The 22,289-nt window shown below is 37.1% G+C and overlaps 2 protein-coding genes across 9 annotated transcripts in view; one reads left to right on the top strand and one right to left on the bottom strand.

The window, feature by feature from the left end:
* Positions 1-461: 461 nt before the first annotated feature.
* On the top strand, positions 462-10,616 carry LOC139976476 (hyaluronidase-1-like). The gene is made up of 3 exons (XM_071985258.1): positions 462-1,021; positions 2,968-3,552; positions 4,860-10,616. Exons 1-3 carry the CDS (start codon positions 605-607, stop codon positions 5,223-5,225), a joined length of 1,368 nt encoding a protein of 455 aa, XP_071841359.1. The 5' UTR covers positions 462-604; the 3' UTR covers positions 5,226-10,616.
* LOC139976475 (D-glucuronyl C5-epimerase B-like) overlaps positions 6,345-22,289 on the bottom strand; it is a 107,123-nt gene continuing 91,178 nt past the window's right edge. For all 8 annotated transcript variants that reach the window (XM_071985252.1, XM_071985249.1, XM_071985253.1 and 5 more), the window contains 2 exons: positions 14,957-15,187; positions 6,345-14,101 (listed from right to left, as the gene is read on the bottom strand). In XM_071985252.1, coding sequence (XP_071841353.1) covers positions 13,068-14,101; positions 14,957-15,187 — 1,265 coding nt within the window. In that variant the 3' untranslated portion in view covers positions 6,345-13,067. The remainder of the gene's footprint in view (positions 14,102-14,956; positions 15,188-22,289) is intronic.

The following is a 22,289-nucleotide window of genomic DNA, read 5'->3' as shown; positions in this document are numbered from 1 at the left end:
CTATACCTATAGGGCATTTCAATACATTCATACTTGTGTAAATGTAAACCTGTTCAGATTTTGTGTGCAGGTTATAATTTTTTCCGAAAAAAAACTGTTATTTGTTATTCAAAGCAAATGTCTAGATCTTGGCAAAAATGTCCGGGGGGGGGGGGTGGGGTGGGGTGAGAAAGGATTTACTACAAAGTTTTATTTTCATGAACCATACAGTCATCCATAACATATTGACAGTTAATTTCAATTTCAAGGACAACTCAATAAAGATATAATAAAACGGAAGTGGAAATAATGGGGGGGGGGGGGGGTGTTGGTAAATGCACGCATCACGAGAATGGGCAGTTCGCACAAATTGCTCCTTGTATGAGACTGTCGAGTCTGCCATGTTTTTGCACCAAAGTGACAACACACTGGAGTAAATCACTCTCTGAAATGTTGCTAACTTCTACTTGGTAATCCAGGCATTGAAGCAAGATTTTTCCAACTGTCCAACACATTGATTACATGTTACTTGTTCGCTGACCTTGAACCCTTCCAGTTGAATCTGCCACCTTAGTCAATTCCACCGATCTTCCAGTACGGATTCTAAGCGAAAATATAACCTAAAATGGTGAAATCACCGACAAGTACATTCGCTCTTTTAATTTTTATTCTTGAGATCGTAGTTAGTGACTCGCACTTCCGTGAGGGCCACTTCCGCGATGAATCAAATGCAATTTCGAAAAGTTTTGTAGGTCCACTAGATCCAACAAAGTCACTCCAAACCGTAGAAGAGGAGGACGTTTTTGCGAATGTGGTGCCTAAAATGGAAGAAATTGCATTCTCTGCATATTGGAACCTTCCTACTTACGAATGCCTAGACAAATTTGGTATTGATCTCCAGTTAGGAAAGTTTGGCATCACCTCGAATGCAAATGGGAGCAAAACAGGGGATGCCCTGGTCCTGTTTAGCCAATTAGTATTTGGTGTTTATCCCCACTTTGACAAATATACAAAGGTGCCAGTAAATGGTGGATTACCTCAGGTTGGTATGGTTGCTAGGGCCTAGGCCTATGCCCCTTTCTTAGCATATATTTTTGGCCGTGGCTATTCTTACGACTAGTCGTAACAATTATTTATCAACTATTCTTACGACACTGGCGAATTCAAGCGCAGTAAAGTAAATAAAGCAACTGCGCATGTAGTAGGGGTAGCCCTAACCCTAAATTTAACCCTAAACCCCAATCCTAACCCTAAAACTAACCCTAACCGGAAATTATTGTTACTCCTGGTCGTAAAAAATAGTACTCCTGTCATAAAAATAGCAACTGCGCATGCGTAATTGGAAATTATTCCTACGAACAGTCGTAAGAATAGCCACTTTGTATATTTTTTGCAGAGTATGATATTTGGTAGACTATGCCAAGGGCTATACAGTAGCTTGGTAGCTGAGGCCTTTACAGTAAAGGGCTAGGCTTACATAAAATTTGATATGAACTTGAACCCTCGTTCCACTTTTGGAAAACGTACCAACCATTGAGGGTCATGTGACATGCTTCCAGGTGCTATTAACATATTATACAACCCTTTGTCAGTTCGAAGAGATTTAGTGTTCCGTAGACAATGCTCAGACGCCACAATGGGCATTTACAGTTATTTGCTCAAGAAAGATTGATCTGCATGAGCCCTGGCTACTATCTGAGCATCCACTGTCATATCATATGTCATATCATATACATGGACAGTTGTGTTGCTAAGGGACAACGAATCATGTGGTCTGCGACTTGTGTGTACATTTGCCCACTTGTGAACAGTCCAGATAAGCTGCGTGTGTTCGATTGTTTGAAAGAAATACTCCAATTGGCAAGTTTTGAATTGAAAATTGAAGTAAACATTGGAAAACTGTACCACTTAGCTAGACTCCACCATTAGTGTAGCTTCACAAGGAATGTGGAAGCTATGGCATCATGATCAAAGTTGCTGGAGAATGTACATTAAAGGAGTAATACAAGAGTTGAGTGCTACAAGGGCGCAAGTCACATGACCCTCCATGGATGGTACATTATCTTTTGTGTCTCCTCATTTACATAGTCTGTCCATGTTAATTTATATGTCGATGACAATATATGTTTTAGGAAGAATAGGCATAACTTAAGACTCATAACAATAACATGTGATGCATCTACTGTATAGTCGGCCAAAAGCAATTCTTGTAAAGCTCTATGGTGCTTCCCATTATAAAGGTGCACAAAGTGATGTCTATAATAACAGCGTAAATCATCATTTTCAGTTTTGAAAGCTGGTTCCCTACAATGATTTATTATTATGATGAGGTACTTCCTGTCCATAATAATTATCCTGTGGAGAAGAATGAGGAAGTCAAGCTCTGTTATAAACAAGCCAACAGACACAACCATGTTTGTAAACAAATAGATCTATAGCCTATACAGTCTGAGTGTAGGTATGGTGCAATCGTTTACCTCCATATGTAATGTACATAGCCTACACGCGTTGTTGTCGCTGCACATGTTGACACGTGTTAGAATACAGCCTGAAAAAGTATCAACACAGAACAGGACTTACCTGAAATTCATTGTTAGAACAACTTATTTATGACTAAATGCCATATATATGTCAAGTGTCACTAATGCTATATTTACCATAGACTTCATTGATATGCTGAGCCTATAACAATCATCAAGTAGCGTTTTATTTGGTGTACAGTGTTATACCAAAGATCTTTGGTTATTCACTGGAGCTCTCTTTGTTTACAAATCAAATTTGTGGATTGTGTAAAAAAAAATCTGTACTTAAAAGTTAATAATGTTCGTACTGAACAGTAACTTGCTTTGCCTGGGTTACAGTGTAAATGAGCAAAGCTGGATGACAGAGAGAATCAGCTTTTACCCATTTAATTGAAATAATAAAAATATCTAGTCCTCATGGAACCATACTATCAGTGTTCATAACAAATTTCTCATTTTCATTTAGCTTGGAAATTTAACACAACATTTAGAAAAGGCTGCACAAGACATCGTTTCTGCCATCCCAAATGCAAACTTTTCTGGACTTGCTATTATTGACTGGGAGCTGTGGCATCCATCATGGGATCAAAACCTGTTGGCTGGGATAATCTATTGTCATAAATCCCTGGATTTGGTGCAGAAGAATCATCCGGACTGGAGCTCTGATCAGGTAGAATTGGTTGCCAGAATAGAATTTGAGGAAGCGGCTAGATCCTACTTGGAGAGTACGCTATCATTGGTTAAACGACTTAGACCAGGAGCCAGATTGGGATTTTATCACTATCCTGCCTGCTATAACAGATACACAGAAAGCAACGCTTGTAATCCAAAGGCTATTCTAACCAATGACAAACTCAAATGGCTCTTTGCAGATTGTACTGCACTTTACCCATCTATCTACTTGTATGGGTCTAGGAGTGACTACCATACCTACGTTGAGAGTAACATAAAGGAAGCCTTGCGTGTTCGAAAAATATCCAACGTCTCCCAAGTACCAATCTTTGCCTACTCTAGATTTAACTATTCTCACAGTGGATTGTACTACACAAAGGTGAGATTCTTTCATCAATGTTCCCAAGCACTAATCTTTGCCTACTCTAGATTTTAACTATTCTCACAGTGGATTGTACTACACAAAGGTGAGATTCTTTCATCAATGTTCCCAAGCACTAATCTTTGCCTACTCTAGATTTAACTATTCTCACAGTGGATTGTACTACACAAAGGTGAGATTCTTTCATCAATGTCCAACTCAACCCCTTAGGTTGCCCATTTTAGATAATATTGTTTACAAACCTCATGAACTGATTTATTTTGGGAATAATTTCATTGAAATTTTTCTCTTGTCACTTGTATGTTGACATTGGTAAACGAACTGCAAAAAACATGTATTTGTTCTTGTCTTAACTTTTTAACCAGGTGCAATGCACAATGCTTGTTATTACTCTTTTGCAGTCAATTGCTGTTGTTATTTACTAAACCAGGTGATGGCTAAATGTTAGACTGATTTCAAGACAAACAATAGAACAGGCTTTAGAATTTTTCATCGAGAATAGAAATATGTGGAAAGAATGTTCTTGGTTCTGCTGAAGTAGAATGGAAACAGCTGCATCTGGACAGATGGATTCTAGTGACAGCAAATACTGCAGTGACAGCAAACCCAGAGCTCAAAGGATGCAAATGATGAGAGGGGCAAAACAGCTTTCTCAGGGCATTTTTAGAAAGAGCTTCAGATTTTCATTGAAATGACAGGTCAATCTTGGAATGTTTCAGTCTTCAAAATGGCATCAAAACAATTTTCAAAAATATTGAAAGGACTCCAAGGCTTTTGTTCCCAAACTATGAGTAAACATGTACTGAAATGACAGGAAGCAGGAATAATCTGGAACACCAGCGTTCATAATACAATGTCTAAACGTTTCCTGCAGCTTTATAATTGCCAATTCTGACATTGTTTTACTTTGTTTCAGACCATGTTTGAGTTTGATACTGAAGTGTACTATTGATCAAGAAAAATGATGAGGGCACCTAGGAGAACTTGATTAAACATGGCATGGCAGTTGTTGCCATCTGTAACTTATGAATTTGAAGGGTATTTCAGACAGTGGTACTGAAACCAATGGCAATTTGCCATTGGTGCCATCAGTTAATTCGATTTGCCATTGGTGCCATCCGTTAATTTGAGCACTGCGTGTACCACACAGTCTTTAACCATTCCCTAGCCCTCAAAACTCCGCTGTAGACATTAAGGAATCATTCAGAAGGCATTCAGGAATCATGGTACAATCTCATTATTCGTCAATTAAAGTATCTACTTTGTATGCTTATTTATTTATTTTATTTCTGCTTTGTGCACAGGCTGATTTGAATAATACCATCCTCCAGGCAGCAGAGCTGGGAACCAATGGCGTCATCTTCTGGGGCGACCACAACGACACCCACAGTCTGCAGTCATGCCTGCAACTTGAGAGCTACCTAAATACATTCTTGGGCCCATTTGTCAAAGAAGTGGTTGATGCTGCCTCACTATGCAGCAAGGTGACTTGCTCAGGGCATGGAAGATGCATTGGTGATATTATTGGGTGTTCCACATCTGGGGCAGGGAAGAGCTCTGACAGTAAAGTGAATAATGCCTACAAACATGGAACACAGTGTACATGTTCATGTTATGAAGGATGGCAGAGCCCATCATGTGCTGAACAACCAACTATTCGAGAACGGTAGTTAAATTGTGTGCAACCATGAAACACGGTGTACATGTTCATGTTATGAAGGATGGCAGGGCCCATCATGTGCTGAACAACCATCTATTTGAGAACGGTAGTTCAATTGTGTACAACCATGAAACACAGTGTACATGTTCATGTTATGAAGGATGGCAGGGCCCATCATGTGCTGAACAACCATCTATTTGAGAACGGTAGTTCAATTGTGTACAACCATGAAACACAGTGTACATGTTCATGTTATGAAGGATGGCAGGGCCCATCATGTGCTGAACAACCATCTATTTGAGAATGGTAGCTAATTTGTGTACATTGGAAGGTACGAGCGTGCACTAATTCATGTTATATTTAGTAGAGTTTGGTATTTCCAAGGGAAAGTGTGAAACCCACCTGAACTATGAACAGTTAGATACCTCAAGTGTGCTCCAAACAGCAGGGTATTAATTAACATTATATAGAAATAACTTCTTAATTCCATCTTTTTTAACAAATTAGGTTCTATGTATATCAGACATTCCATGCATTATGGAGTTGAACTTTGTGCCTTTCCGCGTGTTTCTATTGTATGAGAAGACTAGTTTGATCATGTTACTTGAAACATTCACTGTTTTTATACGGTCACGCTCCTTCATTATGAGATTTACATAGAAAATAATTGCTTTTTCCATATACCATTTTTTTTCTTTTATAATACTGCCATTAACGGAACTGTCTTTCTGATAAATAGTGTAACTCGAATAACACAACTCATAACATTCAGTCCTAATTTATAAAATGACCATTAACATCTTGTATATAGAGTCCGTACCTTCGATGAACAGTGAAATCTGTCTTTCTTTGTGGAGAAGTTTTCTTGTTTTTATCTCACAAATATGTTGCGTATTTTATTTTTGTACGAAATGTTCACAAAGATATTTATTTTCACTTCTTCTGTGGATCATTTTTCTTCAAGATCCCAAGACACAGGTAATCCCATCACACATTTTGCATACAAAGGTGATCCCAGGACTAAGTGTGTGTGAATTTAACATGAATCTGAACACACAGGGTTCCTCCCTATAGAAAATCATGGGCATGGAATTGAGAGAAAAGTAATAAAAATAAATAGAAACAAAAATGAGATGTTTTCCACTTTTATGTATATTTTTTATGTATATGACCTTTGCCTTCATCACATGATAAACAATCCTCAAATAAAAGTTAACTGAAGGAAATATAATTAGACATTAAAATGAATATTTGACAAACTTCCTGTTTGGTGACCAACCTACTATGAAAAGAATCTGCCAGCGCTAAAGTAGCTGATGTCTGATAATGAAGGTTACAGAGTTTACGAGAGAGATTAATTTTGATATTCCATATTTTTACCAATTCTGTCATGGTGTACACCTTTTACACAACCAAAATGAATTCATTTTTAGAAGTAACCAAGAAAAGGATAGGATTATTAGAGGAAAGACACTATGAGAGGTCCTTCCTTATAGGCACACTTACCAATGAGAAATATGAAAGAGCAGACATTGTGCATGTGGGCCCTGGAGGGGACAATAGACATGAACTTTAAATGTTGGTTAATTGTACATACTAATTAACAATATTCTATTTTTTTGCTTAAAGTAGTTCAATATATCGTCTGAAAACAATTTAACAGAATACAACCTCGCAACAAGCATTTTGGAAGACCCTTTTTTGTTTTTAATAACCTATGAAATTTGGGGCGAGTTTATACAGTATATTGACTTTTACCAGAAAACAATGAAGGGTGAAAGTGCTTATTACATAGCTCATGGTAATGTTATATTTAAGCTAAAAGTGATTATTAATTTACATTAGTTAGTAATTACCAATAATGCCAAACACATTTTCTGCAGGCAATGCTCTGTACCTTTGACCCTATTGCAATGAAGAATGTCGTAGGAAACTGCTTCTTTCTTTAATTGAGCAGGCTTTTATAAAAAAATCTATGTGAGTATGACAAGAAACTTATTCATCTTACAACTCAAGAAAGCATCAGCAAATTTTGAAATATTTGAGAAAAGTAATTTTCAAAACATTTTAATATTATTTAACATTTATAATCTGTCACGTTATTTGGAACTGAATTTTGTTCTACGGTATTTTCTGTTCTTGAACTTGTTCTGCAGTGTTTAGCACTTATAGTATATGACAGTCCGGTCTTGCATGACCTTTGACATCGCATAATTTATATCTCCCTACCAGGGTGTTTGCATACCCCTGCAACATACATACTGCTCATATCCTGGAAATGTTTACTTCATGGCTAAAAGTTGAGCCAAGCTTCAAAACTGTTTTGTAAAAAATAACTTACCCCTATGACACCATTCCCAATAACTACTACATGTAATATATTAGTTGAATCAGAAGAAATTTAGAGTGCAGAATAACAGCACTTAGAATATCAGTCTTAAAAACATTAAAAAAAATATTGAAAATGAGTCTGATAGGTTCATCACTAAATTAACCAATAACAGATTGCTTGAAGCTATACAATGGTTTAAAACAGAATTTAAACATGATCCAATGAAAGGCTCAAATCCAACATGTCTGCCCTCCTATTTAAATAACAATGGTATGCAAAGTTGTGGTCATAATCAGGATAAACAGACTAGCCAACCAAACTGCATTTAGCTTTGAAATATTTAAACATCAGTTTTCAGCATTCTGATTTGTCACAATCAAGATAAAATAAATGAACAGTCAAAACTGTTTGAACAACCTTTCAGTTTGCAGTCCAACATATTGAAAACTAAAAAGGTAAAAAGACACTTGGATCAATGTATCTATTCATACTTACTCAGAAGAGGTTTTAGTGCTGACATGACAAAGTTAGGTTTCATCATGGGAGCAGTAAGAACATTATGATTTTAATGAGGGTCAGTCAAGAATTAAACTCGTGCAAGCTTAGGAACTCTACAAAGTATTTCTTTGTTACAAAAGTTGGAACTAGCTATTAATAAACTAGTAAAGAGTATAACCACCAAATAAACAACCAACTTATGTAAAGTAGGCTCTGTCCAGTTACAACTGTTTAATACAAAAGTGTTGTATGCCTAACCGAGCCTATTTATGCCTAACCGAGCCTATTTAAGGCAAGGACAAGAATTAATGGGGTGAACATGCTTGGCAAAACACAGTTTAAGCTCAAGTATACTTGTGTCACTTTTAAAACTGGTTGCTGTAAATTTAGCCATCATATTGACACTCAATAAAAATACCAACGCAGACGATTGGAAATTAATAAATAAATGGGAAAGAAAAAACCTTTTTGACCAATAGAAACACTTGTAAGCATTGGCAGTATAGTTGACTTATAGTGTAACATGAAAGATGTACAGAACTGTCTAGTGATGCTCGTAAAATAATATTCTACTATAAACCCAAAATGACATCTAATGAAAGGGAGAAAAAACAAAACAAGAAAAAGGGAATAAAGAAGAATTAATTATTATCAAGGTAGGGTACAGAAAGCCTCTAAATAGTACCATAAACTTCTTACTTGTCTAGCTAAGCTACAATCCAAGGTTTTAACAGTACCACAGTTCAATCAAATGTCTCTCATTATAGGAATATTTAAAGTAAACCAAATTGTACTGTTATATGAATACGAACAAAATGAAACATTTGAAAACAGAGATTGAATATCAAAACCTAAAAGTTGCTGCATTCTCCTTTCAAAAAAATCAAACCAAAGATAGTATATGACATAGAATATACCAATAAACATTTGTTCTGATGGTTTAGTTTTTTTCCTATTTAGTCTATAAGATAAACCGACTCCCACGTAAGATAAGTTTGATTTCAATGACTGTATTACTCTGTTTAGCACACAAAATCAAAGCCAGTGTGACAAATGCCCCCCCCCCCCCTTTTCTACCTCAATCACCACATCCTCTCTCCCGCCCTCTTCTACCTCTATCACCATTGCACCCTCTCCAGTCTGTGTTTTAATGATATATCATTTATCCTGTGAGTATTATCGTGATGTCAGCATATACTGTATGAGAGTCTGAATACAATAGTACATAAATTTGTTTAAAAAAACCCATAAAAGACTAAAATACTAAATTTTATCTTTCCACTTTGTAAGTGAATACCAGATCAAAATCCTCTGTTAGTTTGATGAATATAATAACAAAGTTCCAATTAAAATCTAACTTTAAAAATTTGAAATAAATTCTGGTTGAATTGAAGACTTGTTATTCAATGTACACAGCACGTTGTACTGAATTAATGTTACCTTTCATAGTTTTTTTTTACACTTATGTACAAATTATTATATTTTGTCTGAAACAAATGATTATTTACAAACCTGGAATTGACTATGAAGACAAGATTGAATTTCCAATGAGCCAACATCCACTAAACAAACCAAAACAAATATAAAAGATATTGTCCCACTATGGTAGGGGGGAAAAAAATGTGACGAAAAAGGGGGAAAAAGGATAGAAAAAAGAAAAGAAAAAAGATGACATTAAATGCTGAATAATTTGTAACAATGAAACACTTTTGTGAAACCAAAAGTAGAAAGAAAGAGCTTGCATAAATGATGCTTGACTTGAGAAAACCAAAATGTAATAAGTTTGATAAGTGGCATTAAGTGGCATTAAGTGGCATTAAGTGCCATGATGCTACTTCCATATTTGTCATCACTTTAACAAACATTCTCTGAATATCAGGTTTTATGATGTCCCAGATAAGACAATATTTCAAATGATTGATAATTATAACCAAACATTTTCCATCATTGTGTAACACCAACATTGGACTCTTTAATGGTAATTTTTTTTTTAACAATAGGTGGTTCATTGATTGAGGTCCAGCCCAATTTTTAAACAAAATCTCAACTTTTAGTTGTTAATGATAAGATTAGTATGCATTTTATTATCACATGTTTATATAACAAAGACCTTAATTTTGTTTTCTCAATGGCCTTGCAATTCAAAGGTCACCAAACACTTTCTCTATCAAGAATTTGATTCTTGAAGATGAAAAACTTGATACAAATATTTGCAAATAAACAGATTAATAACCAATCAAGGGTAACGGATACATAAACACAGAAACAAAGAGACAACAACATTGCACCCTTGTCAGTTCCAGGGGCAACATTAATTGGCAATCCATGATATAGAAACAGACACATTCAAAGTCCACCCTTATCAATCCCAGGGGCAACATTAATTGGCAATCCATGATATACTGTAGAAACAGACACATTCAAAGTCCACCCTTATCAATCCCAGGGGCAACATTAATTGGCAATCCATGATATAGAAACAGACACATTCAAAGTCCACCCTTATCAATCCCAGGGGCAACATTAATTGGCAATCCATGATATAGAAACAGACACATTCAAAGTCCACCCTTATCAATCCCAGGGAAACTTTAACTACGAGACTGAGGGACACACACAGACTAGGAGACACATAGGATGAATCTTTGTAATCCCCATTGAGAAACTAATTATCAACCACTCATATAGATGAACAGAGAGGATCAGTTTAACAGTAATACTCTCAGCAAAAAGTGTCTACTTTCTATGAATGTTACAGAGGACTCCCTATTATTATTTTGATTATTGTTGTGCTAATTTTTTAATCGTTGAAGACAAACGGACGTAAACCAGTGACACAAGGAATCATATATCACGGATGTAAGCAATAAAGGATTACCAAACACTGGCAAATCACACATGTAACATTAATATGTTGTTAAGCACAGGTATAAATATGACATACACCCTTATGTAGACGTCTCCTATTGTTAATATTATGGGGGAAAAGCAAAATGGCCTCTCTTTGACCTGAACACACATCCCATCTTTACCTATAGATGCCAACTTACTGAAAGTGGCTAAAACAACATCATATTTAACCATTGCTTCATTTCAGTGGAAAATATAGTTTTATAAAAAATTATGAGTTTAAACAATTAATTGATTGTCCCCTCAAGCCCAAATTGGTCCCTGTGCTATTAGTCTCTTAGTTCTCACACTTTCTCAATAGCATTTGCTTTCATCATGCCATGATGAAAACCATTGGGGACTGTTGATTAGGCACAAGAGGATCTATTCTGCTAACTTCTGAAAGAGTCTTTGTCCCACCCAAATTCTGGGTTAAGACTGCTCAAGAATTCACACTTACTCCACCACCTGGGGTGTGAATATAGCATTCAATAAATCACAGAAGATGTGTGTAAAGGTCAAAAGGAAATATCTGCACTTTTGTAGGTAGGACTGACAAAACAGTTTCACCTGAGAATTAAGAAGAAAAAAAAAATCTGAAATTCTCCACAATTTCACTTGTTCTCTGGTGACTTGAGATGCTCTTTAGTTGTGAAAAACTTATTGACTAAGTTATTATCCAAAGTTTATAAAGACTTTTAACAAAACAGGATGGAATTCCTGGTCTTATTTAAAGGAATGAATAATCCAGATAACTTGCATTTTGGCTGAAAATAACACAGAGCATTTACCTAGCATCTGCCTTAGAGGGTGGAGGGTGATCGTAAATATATAGTGCTGTTATTAATAACTAACCATGTGAGCACCAATAGATTTTGCCAATAGATACCTGATGTAATGTTCTAGAGATTATGAGGTCCAAGCAAATGTGGAAAGCATGTCACTGATTGTGACAACCATGTTTGTACTGCTCATCATTTTGGGAGGGATTTGTAACTGCTTTCAAAATATGTGGTTTCAAATAATCTTGTGCTGAAGTTTTGGAGTTATCTATGACAAAACTAATATTAGTGAGTGATTCAATGCTAAATTCTTCTGCTTGAAAAGTTTGGTTCATATATGGTTCTTGTTACATCTCAGGGTAATACTTAACATTCACAGCTTTTAATGGTTAGGCATGTATATACTTACTTAATCCCAAAAAATCAAACATTTATGTTCACAGCATGATATTGACATGAATATTCAATGTTATGCACAACATTTTAAGTTTTAATTTGAAAAGATTTACAGGGAAGAATAAAAGGGCATAGTCTTAAGATATGAAAACAGTAGAAAGTGGAAGCCATCTTAGTTTTGTATGAACATACAGGTTTATCTTACAGCTAAAACTGGCCTTATAATCACTAAACAAAACAAACAGGTCATGAATAGTTGCATAGTTAAGGAGCATACATGGTTTCTAAGAGAAGCAGTTATCATTAAATGCTCCAAATTTCTGTCCTTCTATCCTTAGTTGCCACAAAGGGTTAGAATGAAGTGGTCTCCCCTTCCCCCACTCAATTATCAAAAGAAAGAAGAATTCCCCTCACCCCTTTAATATTTAATATTAGCAGGCTATTTCAGCTGTTGTCTTATTCTTTTAAAGAATGCCGCTGTTACTACTACTGTGGTCATAATTGACAATTATCACAGATGTCATGGTGTGATAGTTTCAAGAGGGGTGCTGAGCCATCGCCTTGGCCCTAAGCACCCTTTGTGCGATTTTCATGATGCATATGACATCATACATTGGCGGCAAAGAACCGGTACCTTTCATAAAGAAAACCTGTAATATCGAAGAAGTCTAACCCAATGATTGATTTGGGGCAACAAAAAAAATAGCTTCGGAAAGGTGTTCTTGATGCAAACGATGAATATTTTCAACATTTCGAGCAAACCAAACCATTTTGTGGGGGATATTAATATCAGCACAGAATGACCATTGTGCCATACACACCCATCTATGTATATTTATGTCTTGCTTGGATCTCTCTTCTCCTCTGCTACTGTACTGGACACATCGACCTGATGATGCTAGAAATATCCCGTCAGGGTGTCTATATGGAAGTGTATTATAACTTTGCTGACATCTCAGTTATGCTTTGCTCGTTTGCCTTTGATATAGCCGATCCATCTATCCAGTGTTCTTTGAAATATCGGATCAGGATCGATGGAAGCTATTAGTTGTAACTGTGTAATGTGGGTGGCATGGTAGTCCCACCTGGCTAGATTTGGGGCTTTCCCCAGAGTAATATGCCTGAGGTCGTAAATTGACCCCGAACCAGTGTCAAACATTGGCAAGAGTGCTTTGAGTGATTTGATCCCTTCTTGGAAGAGGTGGGCCGCTTCCCGTCCGTTCTCCTGAGAGGCACTTGATTTCAAATCGTACAAGCCAATGAGGCTGTATATGAATCCATTTAAAACGAAAGAAGATGGGTTGGTGGGGTATTCCTCATACCACTGATACTTGTCCATGAATCTGGCTTGCACACCTCCTTCTGTGGATGGGACTTGGTAGAGTTTAATCCCCTTCATAGCGCTACTTAAATACCTACTCTCCTTGGTCTTCTCGTAAGCTCGTACTAATGTTGATATTGCTTGCCCCTGGGCCATTGCTGAATACCAGTTTGCCTTCAACTCTTCCATATCGCTGTCTACCACACGGTTCACCATGATTGGCCAGCCGCCGTTATTGTCCTGATGTCGGACCAGCCAATCGGCGGCATCATAGAATTGGTTCATGTGGTTGCTACTCGATAACGTTAAATTATCAATTCTTCCCCTACCTTGCAAATATATCTTTAATATTTTAGTAGTTCTTGACTTCCTCTTAGTTTTAGGTTGTTTCTCCTTATAATTCATTCCTTTTCTGAGATCCGTGATTAAATCTCGGGTTATGGTTCTCCATTTGAAGGTGGGGCCTATGCCATAGAAGACGTTACTCCCTCTGTGCGTACACTCCTCTATGTGAGATGTATAGTGCAAGTTGACGATGCCCGACTCCTCGGTCTGCATCACCACGGTGATTGTAGAATTTCGAAACATGAGAAGATCAAAACTTAACACAGGAAGGGACCTCTCATTGATGCTCACAGACACCCCATGTCCATAGGAAGGTTTCCCCGCTAAGAAGAAAGAGGACACGAGAATAAATATGGCATGAAGGCATGGCAAGAGAAATTTGAATGTAACATTAAGTAGCATAGTGGACTCTACAATATACATTTTCTAAGAGTAGGTTTAACTCAGGTACAATTGTGATATTTCTCATGATTCTCATGTATTTCATGTTTTTGCGAGGATAAATATTACCTGGGTTTTTCAGTTTTTAATAAAATTGTGTAATGAAATGAATACAAGATCATTTCTAATTTTGACAGCATTAATAAAGTTTATCACTTTAAACAGCTCAGTCCATTACACAACATTTTGTGTCCCACAATTTTAATGTAATTATTTTTATTTTTGCATTTACAATCCCTTCAAGTTTACACCTCATTTCATCATCGATCCCTGATTGTAGCAAATGTAATAATCTAATAATCAGTCACAAAAGTCATTCATCCCAACATTCACTGGAACATTCTCTGACCACGGTCAAATATTCACATCCAAACCCTGGCTACCTTCATGCCTCAAACACTTCACCTGGTGGATGGTCCTCACCCCTACCTCCCTCATACCTACCTCCCTCATACCTACCTCCCTCCCTCTCCCTAACTCCCCTTACCCCTACCGCCATTCTACAGCCCTTCTACCTTCCCCTACCTACCCCTACCTCCCTAACTCTGTCTCCCTAAATTCCTCCCCCTACCTTCCACCCCAACCTTCCTCCCCTACCTTCCTCCTCTCTCCCCACTCCCTTCTACCTCCTTCCACCTACATCCCTCACCTACCTACCTCCACCTGCTTCCCACCATCCCCCCCCTCCATCTCCCTCCCTCCCCCTACCCTACCACCACTTTCTCTTGGATACTAACCTGGAGACTTGAACTCAATAACATTGGTGTGTCTGACACTATCATAGACTATGTTAGTACTGCTGCTAGAGTCCTCTTGTGTCCATTTAGATCTGTTTTCCCCGTCATCAACCACCAGTATATGTGGAGCTGTTTCTGTCAGATTTTTACTGTAGTGGCTCAGACCAAACTGTGCAATTTGTATTGGATAGAAGTACCCCTGTGAGTCCCACTGAGTTGAAATGGGTACACCTGCAGAGAAGAGAGAATGTTCACTAAAATTTAAACCACAATGTCTGAGGATAACAGGACGTAGAGATGAAAAAAACTAGGTCAGTTTATGTTCCAGAAAAACCATGTTACTGTCAAAGTCAATATTAGAAAAGAATGAAGAACGGGCTAATAATAACTCACAGTTTCTTTAATCGATCATTGTCCCGTCCATTCCATCGACCAACGATACAAATCATTATGACATTTTTAGTTGGAACATTAAGTCACACTTATTGTTATAGGGTTGATCTCTGTGGTATAACTGTATGCTGCCTACAAAGGCCAGGAACAGTCACTGTACTGTGCACAATGAAAATAGGAATCTTGAACAGTAGCTTTATTCTGTACAGTAACAATTACTGGATACTATAAACACAGATATGTGGAAAAATGACTTCAACTTGTAAATACTACTAAAAGCTAGAACTACATTGCCTGCAAATATGCAGTATTGTAGTGCGGGTTGAGTGCTTGCAGTGTTAGGAAGAACCTTTCGGTTGTTCATGGTATTATTTTTTGGGCGGACAACACTCCAGGGAGTATAGTCATGTAGGTACCTACAAAGTGAGGGCTCTTGTGAGCGCCGTGACAGGCTCAGAGGAAGTTGGCTACTCAGCTAGCCTCTGAAACTGCAAATGTACAGAGACTATATGAAACTTTTAAGTTTCAACCTCCGGTCATGTAGGTATGGTTCACTTGGCCAGTAATGCCAATATTATAGCGTGCACGACTGCACGCGCACTACAATAAAATTGTCAAAACTTTCTTTCAAGAACACCTATTCCTCCCTGTAAAAATCCCTAAGCTACAAAGCTGGTCTGTTCTCTACAGTTTCAACATCAAAATCCCTTCAAAATAATCCCATTTTTTGCCTGTTTGTATCAGATGCTAACAATTTTTGGAGAAATATGTCAACGAGTCTTTTATGAAAGTAACTGACTTAGCTGATTCATGGGAGGAACGAGTTTAAGCTTTTAATCTCCAGTTGCAGAGTCAACAACAGTGGTATGTTTAATAAATGGGAACACATGTCAGCTAGAGTCCCTTGCCTCCTGGACTGAGGATAGGGAGAGAGCACTGTTGACATATGGTATTGGAGATGTAATACAGACAGTCAGTAGGATAGGGAGAGAGTACTGTTGACATAGGGTATTGAATATGTAATACACACAGACAGTCTGCTGAGAGAGAGAGAGAGACCGAGAGAGAGATTGGTAACAAAGGATCCACAAAGGCTGTGTCCTATCATGATGACTGATGCAGAAGAAACAGTGGTTAGATTCTGCAATACTCCTAGTAGAACAGCACTCAGCTGTAGTAGCCAATGAAGGAGGCCTAATACAGCCCATAGGATACAGAATCAATTGATTGACTACTGATTGATACTAGCAGCATCATGCAAAAATGGCCATGTTGATACACAAATACAAAGATGTATAGCAGTTTCATAGTAGTGTGTATTGCACTCTTTAAAGAAACAGGAAGGCACATAGCTATAATAGTCATAGAACCCAACCTAAGCTATAATATTCATAAAACCTAGCCTAGGTAATAATAGTCATAGAATCTAGCCTAAGCTATAATAGTCATAGAACCTAGCCTAAGCTATAATAGTCATAGAACCTGCTATAATGGTCATGGAACCTAGCCTTACTTGGGGCATAGGACAAGATTTAAAAGCAAAATGCACAATGGCCAAACATGATACACAAATACAGCTATAAAAGTCATAGAACCTAGCCTTACTTGGAGTATAGGACAAGGAATAATAGCAAAAAGAACAATTTGGCCAAACATTTTACAGAAATACAAAGATTTACAGCCATTTTCATTCATTCATTCTTTCTTTTTCTGACACAAAAATATTTTCAGTATCATGAACCTGAAAATTGCCACAAAGTGTCAACACTCAAATCACTTCATGTGGAATATACTTTCTGCAAAACTGCACTTTCTATTTGGCATCATTTGTTTAGTGTGACCAGTATACATACTAACAAACTGGCTAGATTGTTCTTAGTCAAGGTAGACAGAAGCTGACAAAAACCCCACAAATATTTGACTAGCAGCATGTAAATGACTGGAGCCATGTATTCACTTTTCCCCACAACCCTGATAATCTACAATGCACATTGCATGGCACAACCTTTGTGAAAGTCCACTTTCAAACTCAACATCTGTGTTTAGCTTTCTGTATATGATGCTGACTGTATGCAGTGACCTTTGACCTCATAAAACTCAGGGTTTATTCAGCAACAGTTTTTACTGGATATTGTATTTTATGAAGCTGACATATATGGCTCCTCCTCCTCTAACTAGCTAAGGTCATCAAAGTCATCACTAAGTGGGGTTGTTTTCAGTTGATATTTTGACTTGCCAACCCCCTCATGCCTGCTCACGATGTTTATTTTGGGTTGAAGGTTTGAAAGGTGAGTAAAATGGTGATGTTATTTCTCTCCTTTTCCCCTTGTACAACAAAATAAAACATAAGGTTGAAATGAGACAGAACATGGCCATATGGATGAACCTAAGAATGCAAAGAACTAACAGGTTGCTGGTTCATTTCTGTCATGAATTACATTACACACACTTACACAAAGAATTACATACAAACAGAGAACCAGAGAGGGACTCAACAACATTGCTGTAAAGGGGAAAAACTTGCTCATTTGCATAACCAAAATATAGCATTTAATAATCTAATTATTGCTGGCAGCATTCCTGGATGTCATTAATTCTTGTAAAGTCAAATATGATACCAAAGTAAAACAGTACAAAAAGACAATATGCTTCCAGGAAAATAAACTTCGGAAACAAATCCTAAATTATATCTACTCTTATCTTTCCTGCTGAACATCAAACATTGTTATCTGACTTGCAATGGCTGTGCTACTGGTTAATATCTTTTACTAATTATAAAACAAAAGTCTGAATGAATCAATGCATTGGAGACAAACCTAATTGCCGCTGCTATATTTAAAGCAATGAAACAACCCACGTCTTCTAGTTATCGTTGTTAATAAAATCTAAACTGGCGCCGGCTGTTCTTATGTAACCGTCTGGAGTCACTGATGCCATCTTTTTGGAATAGTCATAAAACTGTAGCAGATCATATTAACATGCTGAGTACCATCAAACATTAAAGTCTCCCTAATGGTCATAAGATATCATCACACAGAAGAAAGACATGATAACATAAGATCCATAGATTCTATACATAATTATCGTTAAACCCAATTTAGCTTTTGATTTTATGCTCTTCTGTCTCAGGAATATTAAAAGTCAACTTGCATTAAAGCAGCAAACACATCCTTTTTAACCAAGGTAGAATTATGTATTCTGACGAGTTCAGTATTATTAGAATTACAAAGAGAGAAATGCAAACACTGTTAAACCGGCACTACGACACACACTTAAGGTTAGGGGAGGAGGAGGGGTATAGAGGGCACTCTGACACAGACTTAAGGTTAGGGGAAGAGGAGGGGTATGGAGGGCTGTATATCAGATCAATTTTCAGTGATGTTGTATGTGCAGACACAATATCCAGTTGGTTATCATTGTTGTAAAAATAACTGGGGGAAGGGCATGGCACTCCTTCCTCGCCCATCCCTTCCCTGGTGTTGGGGAGAGGGCCTTGGTGTTGGGGGAGAGGGCCCTGTTGTTGGGGGAGAGGGTAATGATAAAAGTTCCTAACTCTCAATACTAGGGATATTTACATACCTGTACCCATCAATAAGAGAATACAAGTATGGTTGATATGTGTGCTGCACCTTGTCTGATCACAAGCTAAGAAATGCTGCCAATCTACCTCCTTGCAGGGGGAAATATCTGGTTCACTGTTAGGACTCCATGTCTCACCAAACATTTTTCATTTCTTCAACTGTTTGTAAATAACAGCACATTTCCCTTCCTTTTTCAAGGCAATGTATTTTTTCATTCTACATATTCTTTTCAAGCCAGGAGAGAACTCCAGACAACCATGACTTGTTGGATCTAAGATAAGGCACTTCTGTTTTCAAAGATCCGTCATGGGAATGCTAAAAGAGAAATTTTGAAGAAGCCCAGACCTGGTTAAATGATTCTAGGCCTGCTAATTTATTGTTAGGAATGTGCCATAAATGCAGCCACCCCTTATGTTTCCTTCAGATGTAAAAGGACAGTTACAATTGTTGGTTTTTGACATTTGAAGCTTGACAAAAGATATTTCAGCAGTTATTATCAATTATAGCTAGTACCTTATCTTCTTCTCAATCATAAGTCTGTTTCTTTAACACTTACTTTAACCCCGACTATGTCAGCACTGAGACAAATGTGTGTTATTCAGACAGTTATTCCAATCGGCATGTGACTTTCTTTAACACCACTGATTAAAATTTTGATGCCAAATAATTAATATAAAGTCTGATATTTTCTTGGCTCCTTGACGTCTGTTAGTCTTTGCCGCTTCAGCAAATAATCAGCATTTATGCCCATAATTAATCATGCGTGCGGGGGGGGGGGGGGGGGATTGTTGACCTATCAAATTTGAACCCTTCACTCATTGTGTGAACTGAAAAGAGTCTGAAAGCAAGTTCAATATACATATATGGTACTTGTCTTCTTATTGACGATGATGAGTGTCAAATGCATTTATTTCCAGGAGGAAGAGAGATAGGGAGGCAACAGAACACCAGAGGGGGACAGGAGGGAGCAGAGGGGGACAGGAGGTGAGGATGTGTGCAGGGGGAAAGGGGGCGGGAAGGTAGGAATATGTACTTCTTCATACTTTTGGTGATTTTGGAAATGAAATGAAAATAATGAACTACTGAATCAAAGGGGATTTTGATTCAATCTAAATTTGATACATATGTTTCTGGAGAGGTTTCTCAGAGGCTTTGTTGCAGCAGAGTTCAGAAATAAGAGGTTGGAAGATGTTTCACTTTGGTCAATCCTCTTTGGTAGGTTTGTAAACTTGCAGACCAAATGAGAAATGTTGCTTTAATGCTTTAAGGGCACAAACCCTTTAATATTTTAAGGGCATAAGCCCTTTAATTCTTTAAAGGCACAAGCTTGAAGTAAGTTAATAACATGTTTGCATCGTTTACTTCAAAACCAAATTACAGACAAGATAAACAATGAGAGGACTTTGAAGACTAACAGGCCGAACCACAGTCAATGACATCAGTGAAATGAATCCCAAGGAGGAAAGTGACCAGACTGACATACTACTGATAGGCTGACAAGGTGAAGATATAGGCTAGAGGTTGGAACAGATAGGAAAAGAAATAGAGGGTGTAGAAAAGGGCAAAGAATAGTGGAGAGTGGGGGAGGGGCATAAGGTATTCTTTTTCCCACAGGAATATTTAAGCCATTTACCTTGGTTTAACTAGCATGAATGCCAGACTCACATATCAGGACAATCTGTTATATTGATATACAAAGATTTTGTTTCACTTTACTTTTTAACTTGATCACATGATTTAGTTCATTACAAAATTTTGCAAACAATTGTTGGCTTTTGAACATTTTTCAAACTTTCATTGACCTGCTGAGAAAACATTCCCATTTTCCCTGACTAAATCGATAGCGGTGAAAGGTATATATACATATAAACTGGTTAGGTCTGCTTTGTCTAACAAAAGCATTGTTTACATATACCAGGAACATTTGTCAAACTTCCATCAAACCCAGAATATCTAATCATAAACAAATATCCTATTGTTTGACATTTCCAATTTCTTGTTTCAACAGAATTCCCAACAAACTCTTTGTAATGAAATATTGTAACTGCCATACATAGCTGGCATATGGGAATGGAAGGCTGTGGAAGGCTGCGGTAGAGTCAATACTTAAATAGCAAGGTTATATGAGACCAACAATCTGGAAATTATTTCATGGAGTGAAAACCATGAAGGCTATGCTGTGGTTTACAGCTTTAATTGGAAACATTTTGTAACAGTTGTTAATGACTATATATTTTTAAATTATATTTATTCTTTTTGGAGAGAGGAAGGGGGGGGGGGGTTATCTCAATTAAAGACCTTTGGTTAAGTGAATACAATTACCACTGTAGCCTGTGAGTTTTGCATGGATTTACACTAACCACTCTTTTCAAAACTTCTTTTCAAAATTGGTTTTAGTTTCACCTTCAAGCAATATTTATTGTAAGTGGATTTGATCTGTAAATGCAGGTGATTAGTGAAGTCCAGACAGAGAAACAGCATGAAATTCCTGATGGATTAAAAGGATTAATCCCAAGCCATGGGAATTAAGCAAAGGTTCTTTGGCTGAAACTGGACAACCTTTAATATAATCTTGCAAGGATATAAACACTGAATTAACTTTTTAACATGACCAGAATTAGGATAGAATTTTCCTAGAGGCTAGTGCCAGTTTGCTAACAATACATTATCATTGACCAACATATGATATAATAATGTTAACAGAAGAACTGCTAAATGCTTCCTAACAGAAGGAAAATGGACTCCAGAAAACTGAATACAACAATAACATAATCTAATGTGTGATATTTCAGTGGCAAACAGTGTAATCCTAAACTTCAACAGACAAATATTCCACATTGTTAGTTGAAAACCAATCTAGATATCTCATCTTAAACTCAAAATATGGTTGCTAGAATGTGAACTGTTTTAGATTCTATCCAGGAATGGCCAACAGTAGGGAGTCTGTGATATCAATCATATCATCATGACAAATATTCTTCAAAAGCTCTACTTTCCTGCTAAAACCTTCAAGTTGATTTATCCTTCAAATTTGATACACTTGGAATGTTTGCTTAGCTGTCCTTCTTAGGTCTGTGATTATAGAATTACAACAAAAATTGCATTTTTGTTAGACTATTTTACTGTGTGGATAAAGTTAGAGTTATATATTTAAATAAGAACTTAAAGAAAACCATTTCATGACATCACAGCAATGACTCTGCTACTACCAGATGCAGCATTCATAGAAATTCATAAAGTTTGACAAATTTATTATCTTCCACAAACAAAATGCTTTGAGGATGTGGTTCGGACCTAACGATGCCATCAAATTTACAACATGTTTGTAAAGAAATCAATTACAGCCAACATAATAGACC

The sequence above is a fragment of the Apostichopus japonicus genome, chromosome 11 (genome assembly GCF_037975245.1).
Source record: "Apostichopus japonicus isolate 1M-3 chromosome 11, ASM3797524v1, whole genome shotgun sequence".
Taxonomy (NCBI): Eukaryota; Metazoa; Echinodermata; class Holothuroidea; order Aspidochirotida; family Stichopodidae; genus Apostichopus; species Apostichopus japonicus.
This window is presented reverse-complemented; position numbering and strand designations above follow the sequence as displayed.